This window comes from Thunnus albacares, chromosome 4, assembly GCF_914725855.1.
Source record: "Thunnus albacares chromosome 4, fThuAlb1.1, whole genome shotgun sequence".
NCBI lineage: Eukaryota > Metazoa > Chordata > Actinopteri > Scombriformes > Scombridae > Thunnus > Thunnus albacares.
In genome coordinates this window covers 33,734,998-33,748,677 of record NC_058109.1, presented here as the reverse complement: position 1 = coordinate 33,748,677, position 13,680 = coordinate 33,734,998, and the positions used below count along the sequence as shown (strand labels likewise).

Genomic DNA, 13,680 nt, shown 5'->3' with positions numbered 1-13,680 from the left:
CAATGGCGCACATTGACCACACATGGTCCAGCCATATACTGGGTTTTGACCTAATCTTGTTTATTGACATTTAATACTTTTCATCTGATTGGATTTCAAAAAACGATCCTGTACCACGAGATTTCACATGAGCCAGAACATTCTGCAATGAACTTTAAAGCTTGGAATTTTTTAAAAAAAAACCCGATGCATTCTGGATGAATGAAACACTCTCTGAGCTGTGGACCACCACAGGCTGATGAGGGAAATAGCTGTGGTGTGAAGAGAGGAAGAGGAAGAAACAGACTAATACCAGATGCTCTCCTGTTTACTAATGAGAGGTCACTGGAAACCATATCATAACCTTGATCTGCTGTTTCACTGGCTATTCTCACTCAGCTTTAACTCCACTTCCAAGCTACAGTCACTTAACTCCAGTCAGATCCAAGGCTGGATCACTGCCCCGAAGGCCTGTCTGTTGGTTTATGGTCATTTATCAGAAATATGTTTGGAAATGCACAAAAGTATAATATAAATTGATGATATGGTTCATATTCCCAAATTAACATGTTTAACCAAATTACTGCAAAGAGGGGGTCAGTAGGTGCCCACAGCTCATTCTACTTCTACTGGGATCATTCAGCTATGCTCATTATCAATGAAACAGCAGCAAAAAGTCATTAGAATTTTTTTTTTTTTTTTTTTAAAAAGCTAAAATGATATTAAAAACAATTATCTGGATGTGTCACAATTTTGAAGCAGTGGCATACTCCACTGCAGAATCCAACATTTTTCCCCACTGGCCCACTTGGCCAGTAGATGAGATTTTTACTGGTTTACTGGTATTTTCACTGGCCCTGCGGCCAAAAAATGAAAATAACTTTTTTCCATAATTTTGGTGATGTATTAATTTTGGACATAATATGTAAAACAGTGAAGTTACCTTTAGATTTGGCTGTTTTTCTTTAGTTATGGATATGTAATGTTGATATATTACACAAATATGCACACAAATATAAAATGAGGTAGATATTGGATCAGTAAATGAATGGTGTATAAATGTAGGTTTCTTCATTCTTTCTGTAAAGCCAGAGAGTATGGCGTCTATATGAAGAAGAAAAGAGAATTTATGATAATAACATTTCAGTGAGTGTGGATGACCTTCATAATAAAGAGAGATAAAGAGATAAAGTGTCAAGAAGTGAGACAATGCTGAGAGACCTGCAGGATGTTCTCGTTGAGATAGAACAGTGAGAGAAAGAACATGATGACATTTGTTTGTGTGCGTGTGTTCACTCCAAGCTCCTTCTGTCTGTTTCTGCCACCTGTCTGCTACAGACATGGAGTTGAACTGTAATGAATGAATGAAAAGGAGAAATGCAGAGGAGGAAAACCAAACACAAACTAAGAGCATCTCCACAGTAAATCATCTGTTGAGTGTTTGATGGTTATTTATTTGTTCTATTGAACATAACTGCTGTGAAACAATCAGAAAATAACATTTTATTTCTCTCATTCACTGCTTTGTTCTCTCTACCGCCACTTCCTCCACTCACTCGAGCACCCCTCTCTCTCTCTCTCTCTCTCGCTCTCTTTTCTCTCGTCTTTTTTAAAATGAGTCAGGAAGCCGACAGCAAAGCCTAACTTTACTTTTAACATTATCAAACAAAGAGAAATGTCCTCCCTTCGTCCTAAACTGTACACATGATTCTGATTGACCAACCAACTTGCCCTGCACAAACTTCTACTGGCCCCCGGGTCATCGGTTATGTCAAACCTTGCTCTGTAACTGACACTTTGTTCACTTTCTCCACAATCAGAGTGTGGACTCCTCAGATGAAGAGACTCTGCACATAGACACAGAGGCCAAGCCCGAGGTCAAAAGTCGCAACTCTAAGGTCAAGAAAAAGGGCGGCAGCGCTGCGGGGATCCTGGACCTGCTGCAGGCGAGCAAGCAAGTGGGTGGGATTGACTACAGCACCAACAGGTAGAATGACCTCCCCTGACGTCATTACTTTCTGCTTCTTCACTCAGTTTCTTTCAACAGCAGTGGAACTTTCACATCTAACCACACTTGGATTACAGCACATGCACAGCATTACTCCCTAAATGGCTCCCACCGGACCCTTTTTTCCCCCCTCTCAGTAAATGAATTTTAGGTCTTACACTCCTTAATGGGGCGACCCACTGACAAACAAACGACCCACTCAATGACTGATATAATTGGATGAAAAAGCTGAATTTTATAACTTCGCTTAGAGCTGAAAAATCCACCAGCGACTAAAGCAAAAATTTACGCAGATCCTGTCAGCAGTTTGTGTTAAGTCAATGTTTGTTTCATCCTGCGTTAATTCATCAAATGCTTGCATGGCTCGAGGCTCTTCCCTTTGCCTTTTGCTGTTTGCTGTTTAGTTCAGCTCTTGATGGTCTATTTCCACCACATTGAAAGCTACAAATGAGCAACGAAAGAAAGAAAGAAAACATCGGCTGAAATATGTTAATTTCTCAAATTGTTTTGGTCCTTTGAAAGGGAGCTCGGTGAGAGCGGGGAATGAAGCGACCACGGGTCATTATAGTAGAGTTTGATCATCACTCTGCTTGTTGTTGCAGCTCAGCGGCTAATAGTTTAATAGGTGGTAACGTTGACAGTGTGAATTTATTTTTGTAGCTGCTTCTTAAAGTAATCACAAGTCCGTGGAGGATATTTAGATTTGACAGTGTTTTGCTTTGCTCTTCCAGATTTTGGTACAATTTTTTTTTTTTTTTTCAACATTTCGCAGGTGTCAAATGATTCTTAATAGCACAACTGGTGACGTTTACATCCACTTCAAAAACCTTTTTTTCAAATATTTCTCTCAGTCACTCTTCACCCCTGCCAGCGTGTTGACTGCTGTGTAATGGCTGTGTTGTTGTGTATTTCTTATTGACGTACTTACAGTCAGCCACCTGCATCTCCCAGCACACAGGAGGCCATTCAGGGCATGCTGTCCATGGCCAACCTGTCGTCTTCAGACAGCTTGCAGCAGCCGTGGAGCAACAACCAGTCCAAAAACAATAGCCAGTCGAAGAGCAACTCGCACAGCTCACAGGCCAGCAAGAAGGCCGGAGGCGGAGGAGTCGGAGGCAGCAACAACGGCAAGCGGCCCACCAAACGCCTCCCGAAGAAGCCCCGGAAAAGCAGCAGTATTGAGAGTTTGGATTACGATGACGACCAGGATCACATGGACGCATGCTTCAAGGACTCAGATTATGGTAAACACCGAAAGCCAACTCATTCCTGTTTGATTGAAATTTCATTGTAAAAACACGTACTGGAGCTCACAGAGGTCATTACAGTGTCACGAGGTTATTTTTCGAGTAAACAAATGAGAAAATAATTATCTGCCATGCCTGATTCGCACTGCTGCTAACAGGTGCTGTTAAAAACGGATTGACCCCTGATGGATCAACATGTGGGTCTTTAATTCTAAATTGGTTGTGGAATTTTTCATTAGAAATAGATGATAGGGTTTATGTTTATTTTTCGTGCCTCCTTTCCAAATCCGCCCTTTCGTGTTGCTCCAATTTGTGATCTTTTTCCTCGGAAACTTTCTCTTTGTGAACTCTGTCCAAACACAGCTGTTTGGACCCTCCCAGCTTGTTAATAAGCCATTAACACAAGTTCTGAATTGCTATTTTACATGCTTTTCGAACTTCTAATTAGTGTCTAATTAGTTGTTCATAGCACGAACATTCTCGCTCTGAAATCCTCAGGCCAGCGTGAGGCTTTTCTCTCAGGCTGGCACTCTTTGTCTTCTCTTGTAAACAGGCCATTTTTTATCTTGATCATCCAATTATCAGATATTAAAAGGACTAGATTGGAATGGTTGTGCTGCAAGCAGGCGGAGAGGAGAGGGCAGTCAACAGCTGTCTCACAGCTGTCCTCTGCATGCTGTCACTGGAAACTTCCACCATTTTAGATGCAAGGAAAGCAGAAAAGAAATAAGTGCACCTAATTCACATTTCATGCTTTACACATGTGACAATAATTGGCAGTTAATGTTTAGTTTTGTACATCCTCTCTTTGAAAACCTTACACGCATGATTTGGAAGTAATATGTTTCATTTTTTTTTGACGATAGTTTACCCCTCGTTGGAGTCGGAAGAGGATAATCCTGTTTTCAAATCCAGATCGAAAAAACGGAAAAGCAGTGACGACACTCCATACAGCCCAACAGGTAAATACTGTAGGATGATAAATTACAAATTAATGTTCTGTACTTGAAAGTTTTATGATTTAAACTCAATCAATCTCATCGTAGCCCGTGTAGGACCCTCGGTTCCTCGACAGGAAAGGCCTGCGAGAGAAGGAGCCCGAGTGGCCTCCATAGAAACAGGCCTCGCTGCTGCTGCAGCAAAACTTTCTCATCAGGTAAGTCAGTTAACAATAGTTTTTAATTATTAATAGTTAGTATTCCGATGCTCAACTAAAGAGAATAATGTGTCAATAGGAGGAGCAGCAGAAAACCAAGAAGAAGAAGAAAAGCACCAAAAAGAAGGCAATAATGATTGAAGAACCCCCGAAAATCTCTCAGGACAGTAGCTCGCCGGAGCATAATCTGGACTCCCAAGACGGCAGCCTGACAGACCATGAGTTCAACACTGGAACAGTCAAGTCGCCGGGGGGTCCACAGCCCATGGCGCCGGGGGTTTTCCTCAGCCAGAGGCGACCGTCCATGTCCTCTCCCAACAACAGCACCAACTCCACGAGCACCAACAGCAGCAGCCTGGCGAAGGGAGAACGTGGCGGTTCAGCAGACGCCAAAGGTGAGTGGTACTGACAACACGGGCAGGCCAAACTGGCTTCAAACTACTAAACTCAGTGCCCATTCAAACCAGGAAGTGATACAACAACATTTTCTCGCAAAAAAGCTGGTGCTATAAAACATAGTGACTGATTGTTGGGCTCATTGGTGAGCCACTATAGCTGGTGAGCTAGCTTGCTAGCTAGTAGGTCACATGCTAACGGTAACAAACTCAGGAGAGCAGGAAAGCTAACTGTTAACCTCACAAAATTTCACTGTTAGAAATGTTGGTTTAACAGAAAGATTTTTAAATTTTTTTTACTTGATTTAACCTTTATTAACCTTGATTTGTCCCATTTATATCTTGTTAAGATATAGAAAATGCAGTAGCACTCTGATGTGTCTTCAGATTATTACGAAACAGTTCAGTCGCTCCGTTTTTCACACATATACTTTTCACCAAAACGTGTAGATAGAACTGTAGACTTATGTTGTCATGCTTTGATAAAAAAAAGCATCATCACAGTGTTTTAAAGGTTTTTGAAGTACTCTGAAGCCTCTGTGTGTTAGCGAACATGTTGGGTTCATTGTAGTTAAAGATTTGCTATGCGCTTTGATGCAGTAAGTACATGAATTCATGTTATATGTCATTATCAGTTCTTATAATGGGAAATCATTTTCATCACATTATCATTTATTTTTTGTAGCAACAGCCAGGAGTTACAACATAACCCATTGTTGGTTTTAGTCTTGCTTGAAAAAACATTTTCAAGCAAGACTAAAAACAATCATGTCCTCCATTTTTTTAAGCAGCTCAAAATACCACTATATGTTTGTAAAAGGTAGGAATGTTATAGTTGTTTTGTTTTACAGGGGAGTAAAAAATCTTGTCTATCGAACTGATATTGAAACAAATTCATCTGAAGTTGTTACAGCAGCAGGAACACACTAGCTGACTTATCTCCTGTCTCTTCTTGTTCTTTTCACAGCTAAGCGGCTAAAGAAAGGCATGGCAACAGCCAAACAGAGACTTGGAAAGATTTTAAAGATCCATCGAAACGGAAAGCTCCTCCTGTAGCATGCAGCAGACTATTGTAGGACTGGGAATTCATGAGCTGGGTCCCATCCCAACCTCACCCCCTGTTCACTGATTAAAGCCAACAATGGAAAGGAAAAAAAAAAAAAAACTGAAACAAGATGGGAGACGAAGAAAATCATGCATTTTTCAATTTCTAAGAAGAACATCACGCAAATAGGTTTTTGCCTCTACTTATACTTTATAACTTTCAGATATTAAAGTGTACAGAACCTACTATAAATATTTTTTAAGAGAACATGTCTCATTTTACTACAGCTGTCAGTTTATCAGGGGTTGCTAAAACATGAAGTAGAAGTACATTGCAGTCATTCCAAGATTTCTGAAAGTATCCCTTGCATGTATTCAGTTGCATGTGCGCTTGGGTCAGGGTTTGGGGATTTTACAGATTAATTCCTATATATGGATGTAGCTTATCATTGCCACACTGATGATTGACGAGTTGAAATGGAAAAAAAAAAAATCTTTTCCTTCCTTCCTTCCCAGCCAAGATTCTCTGTTTATCATACAGCACAGTTTTTGATTGGAGTCAACTCAAGCATTTACCTCTTTATGTTAACACTTAAGTTTTGCAAAGCACTATCAGCGATGATATTTATTTATTCATGTTGAGTCATAGATAGGAAGTGGGACGTCACGGAACGACTGTAAAGCACAAAGTGATTCACGAGTTAACGCTGTGTGTTAAACAGCAGCGGTGTCTGAGCGTTCCTCGCAATTAAACATAGGATAACATAGGACGGAGGGTTTTGGTATGTTACGACGTGAAAAGGCGTAGGATCTGTGACACTACGTGGAAACTTGTAGCTAATGATAAGCCTCATCCATGTCAGGTCTGCAGTTACATGGAGATACTTTCTCTCTTCTTTTGCTTTCACAGGCAGCACCGACAAACCGGCTTCACACAGTACAGTATATAGAATGTAGCTTGTACATAGCCTTTTAAATTACTACTTTTTGTATCCTTTCCCCTTAAGGCTTAATTCTACATTTTTACTGGTTTTGCTAATTATGAATAAATGAATAAAATATATATATGGATATACAGTATAGTCCTAATTTTTAAACCTTTATTTTATTTTGGGTTTTTTTTTATAGCAGAGGTTCATTTTTAACATTTTTTTTTCGTTACATTTTAAGGTGTTGCCTGGAAAACAACTGAAGAAATAATACATTTTATTGTCATATGGCCTTACATACACAAAGCTAATTGTATTGTGATTCTGTTTGAATAAGAGACGAAGCTTTGAGGAAAAATGATATCAATGGAGAAAAAAAAACAACCACCCATCACTTAAAGTTTCTATGACCAGCCTCTTGTTCGAGTTCTAGTATCCTGAAGGTTTCGGAATTATTTTACTAGCACCTTGTGAAGTGTTTATGTGTCAGTGATGTAATTTATTAATGTTTGTAGCTTTTTTATACTTGTACAATTCTTAAGAGTTTTTTGTTTTTGAATATTTCATCAACTTGTGAAATTTACCCTTAGCAGACAATTTTTGTTTCTTCTTCTTTTTTTTTTCTTTTTTTTTTTGGTTTTTTTTGTTTTTTTGGGATGTGTGTGTGTTTTTTGGGGGGGGCATCACGAAAATTTTACACACTAGAAATTACGTTAGCAAACTTTTTTTTTTTTAATTTTATTTTTTTTTTAATCTCCATCCTGTCTTCACTCAATGTCAACGTCATCATGGTGTCATGGTAAACATTTCCAATTTGACATTATTATTATTATTATTGTTAATATTCTAGTTATAAGCAGCTGCGTCAGCGCCTCCATCACGCCGTTTTCTTTTGGTCAGGACATTTTTAACACGGTTTCAAGTGCTATACTGTATAGCAGCAGTGTTTTAGTCACAGATGTACACTATGCGTCCACTTCTCGGAAAGAGAGAAACGCGCTCCGATCAAACTCTGTCAGTGGGACATATTTTCAGGTTTTTATTTGTACAATATGTGTGTTGCTTTGTTGTGGGTTATTTTTGTATGTCCGACCTATTAAATGCATCCACTGTGCCAGGACAGTGAATGATACCTGTTGTAGCTGTCTTCCCTTACTGTTATTTACAGTACTAGTAAGTATTTACAATCCTTTTTGACCTGAATCTATATTTTTCTGTATTTAGACGATTCTGTTTGAGATCATGGCTCACTTTTTTAAGACGTCGAGAAATGGCAAATTCCGAGGAACAAACATATTGTTGAATGATATGATTGTCCGCCTTGTTTACTTTTGCAATACAGTTACTGTGGAAAACCTACTTTGTAATGTGTTCCTCTCCCACTTGCAATGTTACGGCTTCTGTGGTGACGACTAAAAAATGTTTTTCCTGCTTCACATTGTCATGCTTTTGCAGTTGCGTCAAACTCAGCACCACACTGATCACAAACTGATCTGGCACTGCTTGTTTTAATGGAGAATCAGCCCCGAGTTTTCAGCTTCTGGACTCAGTTTGAGATCTCGCCTCCCGGAGCTTTAGCAGCTGCTTTAGCTGAGCCATTAATTAAAACTCAGCCAAAGTCAACACCATTAAAACTGTATTAACGTAAAAGTAGTCAGACTCTTTTTACTTGAGGACGCCCTTTCACCGTCCTGAGCAGGTGTTGCAATGTTTGAATATAATGTAGACAGAAATTTATACAGGATCTGCTCAGTTAAGGAAAAACATTTCCTCATATTTACTTTGACTGCTTCACAAGATTTGAGTTGGTTCTCAAATCTGTGGTCAAAACAGGCAGTATTAGAATGTAAAACTCTTGAGCAACAGCCAGTCTGCACCACTAGATGGAGTCAAAAATTATATGAACATAACAACTGATGCATGTTTTTAAATCAGCTTAATGTAATAATGTTCAAGCAGACCACAGATGCAGGATTCAGCTTCTCTAGAGCTGTTGTGATTTAAATGATCTGCATATTTAGCCTATTTTACCGAGCAGTTTGACCACTCAGTAAGCTTTAAATATGCATTTAGATTCTGTCCAAGACTTTTTCATGTCAATAACATCCTGATTTTATCAGCGTAACGACAGAAATGAAAGGAAAACTAGTTTTGAAGATGAAGGGGATGTGAACGCTGCTGAGGAGATTATAAGAAAATTAGTTACAGCACATTTAAATCAGTGGCTCCAACAAAAATAAGTCAATTAACTCTCACCTCATGTAATGAATGACTGATTACTTAAATAGGGAAGTTATGTGAGGCCTTTATACTGTACATTATGTGGCTGGTTTCCCATTGTTATAATCTTGGCCTAATAACACATCTGGACACAATTGATTTCCCCGAAAATGAAGCTGGTGCAGTGATCTTCATGGGAATCTGACTTTTCCCTACGTTGATGTTTTATTTCATTTTTTGATCAGATCTGTGTGTATGCGTGTGTGTGTGCGTATGTGTGCGTATGTGTGTGTATGCGTGTGTGCGTATGTGTGCGTATGTGTGTGTGTGTGTGTGTGTGTGTGTGTGTGAGATCTATGGGTGGAGTGAAGCCGTGCGGCTGTTAAAGGTCACGACCCCGTTTCCACCCTGGTTAGCAACAAAGTGAGTTGTTATTGTTAGCTAATTGTTAACACAAGAACCTGAAGTGCTCCGACATCAGCGAATGAAACAATCACATAATTTGTCCTCTCAGGATCATTTTCTCACACTGACATGAAAGCAAATTCACGCAACCAGGAAAGTGGACACTGAACACCCAGTTAGATGGATTTACTATCTTAAGTTCAAAACTGAATATAAAGTTGTCAAGAAGCTAAACTACAGAAAGATGTACGTCAAGAACAACAAATCATTTTCACTTTATATATATGTTTGCAGGCTGTAACAAATTTGAAGAGTAATTGATGTTTTTAATTTAGATTTTTCACCATCATTACTGATCCTCATCTACGATTTTGTGTATATTTCATGGCTTATATAAGCCTTTACTAATATTGTTTGAACAAAATGTGAATAGAATATAAAAATGAAAACTCAAAAGTTAATTTACAGAGAAAAGAAATGATGTCTTTTCCAGTAAGTTCTGTTTATAACTTATTAAAAAAAAAAAACAACAAGTGAATAAATCTGAGTGCAGGAAGAATATTTACATTTAAGTTTCATACAATTCAACTTCAAGAATTTTCTAGAAATGAGTCCATCTTTAAAATAAAAAAAATAATAATAATTGAAAGTTGATTATTAGAAAATACCTGATTCAAGTTGATTTACACTGGGAATTAGGCTGAAGATTTTTTTCACTTGTTAAAAAGTAAGATTTCTTTCGCAGTGTAGCTGCCTCAAAGTGGAAAATATTTAGCAGCTGAAAAGCAGGAAAAAGTAGAAAAATGCGGTTCATGTCTTGTTAGCTTATCAAAGTGTTGGTCCCTGAACATTTTCTACCCTCCTCTCTTGTTTCTTTGTCAGTTCCACCAGTGCAGTTGGTCCCCTCGAAAGGGCAAGTGGGATCACAATTTAAATGTCAGTGTATTAAAAACAATGCCTGCAGAGTGTTACAGTCTAACTGCATTCATGGCCATGCTGCACTCGCTTAGTGATCACAGATGTGAATGGGCTGCCCTCGTTGCTTTGAAAAACCCTCCGGTCCTGTATGGGAGTCCCAAGTGGTCAAGAGAAACGTGCCATGTGAGAGATGTCTTAATTACACAGGAATGTCAGGTTAAGCTTTGCATTTGTGTGGCCGTGCAAAGATGCAAGTTGCTAAAATAGCTTTTTTTTCCCCCCCTCCTCCCCTGGTTGCTCTACCTTTTATTCATCCCATTCTTCCAAGTTCAGAGCTGTCATTAGTAATAATGTGCTGTGATTCCTCTGCCAACAGATTGGTAAAGCTATAGAGAGCTGCAACTGTATAGTGGCCCGGAGCGATCTCCTCACAAAGAGTCTTAGGTTGACTGTTTTTGTGGCAGTGATGAAAAGTGACAGACTTCAAGCTTGTGTTTCTCTGCAGTTGTTTGGAAGTGCTTCCCTCCGCGTGGATTAACTGCTCTGTCAGCCAACAGGAACTCCTCTGCTGGTGTTTCACTGGTGCAGAGAGACGTTTGGCTTCTGCCGACACACACACACACACACACACACACACACACACACACACACACTTTTTCCTGTGTGTGTTGGTTTGCATCCTAAAAAGTATCAATGAAATGACTCTTAAAAGGATTTCTAATACTTTTTGACAGGTGATTATCAGGGTGCGTATCTGCATTTGAGTGAGCAGGTAGAATTTAAACGTCTTGCTCAAGGACACTTCTGATTGGACACATGACCTCTGCTGGGATCAATCCTGAGACGTTTCTGAAAATGTTTTCTATTTGAGAGCTTCGGTAATGGCACGAGAGGAAGCTTAAACTTAAAAACCGTTGTCAAACAAAACACGGTGTCGTCTCAGCATAAAAACGAACGTCCGACAGCTTGAGAAGCGCAAGTAAACGCTGCCCCGTTTCAAGACAAACACAGAGCCTCTGTTTTATGGTGGCGTGTTTCCTTAACCTTTGGCAGGCCTGAAGTTTTGGAACTGGAAAACAACACTTCATCGTTAACTTTTGACGCCCATCAAGGAAACGACTGTCACGAGTGAAGTGAGCGCCCACCCAAATGAGAGTATTATTAATGTGAGCGTGATCAAGGCCTTAGTGGAAAGCTTGTTTTATTCACTGACTGCTCGCACAGACAGCTGCAGTCACAGTGCAGGGCAGACATTCAAGTATTTGATTTACTTTCGTTTAATTTTTGATTTATTTATCAGTAGCACAACAGAGTTTTGTTATGTATTTATACTGTATATCATTAGACATTCACCATAATAAGGAATAAAAACTATTCTGCTCTATAAAGCCAAAATACAGCAACTACACGTTTGTTCAAAAACAACCAGAATCAAACTTTTTGATATTAACATATTTATATATAAGACAAAATACATTTTCAGTAACTACAAAATAGAGCTAAAACAAAAGTCTAAACAGTATTTACTCTGGCTTGTTAACCTCCAGGTTCCAATTCTGTATTTAAGCGATGTTAGCTGTTCCCATTTGGAAGTGTTCATGAATTATTGCGAGATGGTTAATGGCTAATTGTTCATTAACAAGTGAAACCAGCTACAAATAAATAGAGTTTAGCTCCTTTTTAATTAGCTGAGACGTCTGAATGAGAGTTCATTTTGGATTTTAAATGTAACTGCCAGTGATGGAGGCTTTGCGGCTATTTTGCCACAAGTTTACTGACACTTCTGTAGTTCTTTGCATCAAATGGGAAAATAATGTTTCTTAGCTGTCAGAAATTCTTGATACTTCTGACTTGGCATTGCAATTAGGAGGCTGACATGCACAGTTTTTCCATTTGGCTGCTCCTAAGTACGGTCTGGATGACATGACATGAACGAGGCATAGACCCGGTGGAAAGGCGGCCAACTAGTCAGCTGAAACGCCATCAAGGTTGTGAGATAGCCACCACTAGCCTTAGCTAAAGCTAAAGGTATTTAATGGTTTTTTTTTCTCCCCAGTTGCTTCCTGTAATTGAAAAATATGAATTTTATGAACTAACACCATAATAATAGTGATAATTCAGTTTGGTATTCCACATAAATATGGCAGTAATACCAATCATCATGATGGAGAATAACCGCAATGACCTATAGAATTCATGCAATTTGGTGTGGTTAACCTTTAAATTGCATGTTTCAATGTATTAACTTGTAGATTAAATTATTATTTGAATATATATATATTACCATGATAAATGGGAGATGGACAGACATCAATATACTGAAACAAATTAATTCAAAGGAAAAGCGAGCACAAAGAACACATTTAGAGCATTGCATTCTCATTTTTCTAGCTTTCCGCATGTGTTTTGTTAGTCATATTTTCATAGCTGCAGCACATTAACATCTTTCCACAGAACCTTGAATGTAAATGACTCTTTTTCAGTTCCTTTCCTTTACTAATTAACAGACCTCCTGCATCTTTTTCATTTCATGTTATTTGTATTTTAGTGTCCAACTCCAACCGCTGGCTCAACCTCAGGACACATGTAGCCGCACACGGTAAGTCATGTGATCACTGCAGAGCTGAACACAGTTTCTGAGAGAGAGAGAGAGAGAGAGAGTGTATTACTTGGGGGGGGGAAAGAGAAAATGAGTGAGTGTTTTACACTGTCATTGCATCAAGGCCCCCTGACATAAACATCTATGATCTGCACTTTGTGATAGATTTCTGTAAACAGAGAAGCCAAACAACAGATGCAACATATTTAACTCTGCAACACACAAATGCAAACATCTGTTAGAATAGCTGAGCAGTTATTTTTAGAGGATTTGTGTTTATAAGAACCAGCTCCAGCAGAATACAGTAGATTAGTAACAGTGGATCTGTTAGTACTGACATTATTATTATTATCCTTATAGTAATAGTTTGACTTGTATCAGTAGTAACAATAGGTAGATAGTTATAATAGTGTTATGGTGACATGAGAGTTTGGACTTGTTATTATTAAGAAATAGTCGTGGTTAATCGTTGCAGTATTGTTGTGTGTGCTGACTGATGAGTGATGGAAAATGTTTGGGGGGTTTTTTGTGTTGGAGTTCAATATGTTGACATGAGTTATGAGCTTCATTTCATGTTTTAATAGTTCACTACAGTTTACTACAGTTCAACTTTCTCAAGTGGTTTTTTTTTTTTTAATTTTTGCTTTAATATATTTTTGTATCCAGTGAACTTTACTACTCAGTATCTTGGTCATCACTAATAACTGAATTTCATGGATCCTTATCAAAATGTTAGTTGATGTGATGTGTTTATGAGTAATATATTAAAAGAATATCTAT

General features: G+C 38.6%; 1 protein-coding gene across 2 annotated transcripts in view; it reads left to right on the top strand.

Annotated features, from left to right (window-relative positions):
* Positions 1-8,190, top strand: part of phf2 (PHD finger protein 2) — a 43,275-nt gene extending 35,085 nt beyond the window's left edge. Inside the window, exons 17-22 of one of the 2 annotated variants that reach the window (XM_044349085.1) lie at positions 1,800-1,966; positions 2,939-3,231; positions 4,101-4,196; positions 4,281-4,390; positions 4,470-4,785; positions 5,753-8,190. In XM_044349085.1, coding sequence (XP_044205020.1) covers positions 1,800-1,966; positions 2,939-3,231; positions 4,101-4,196; positions 4,281-4,390; positions 4,470-4,785; positions 5,753-5,841 — 1,071 coding nt within the window. In that variant the 3' untranslated portion in view covers positions 5,842-8,190. Of the gene's footprint in view, positions 1-1,799; positions 1,967-2,917; positions 3,232-4,100; positions 4,197-4,280; positions 4,391-4,469; positions 4,786-5,752 lie in introns of both variants that reach the window. The other variant, XM_044349084.1, reaches the window with a different exon arrangement.
* The last annotated feature ends 5,490 nt before the right edge of the window (positions 8,191-13,680 follow it).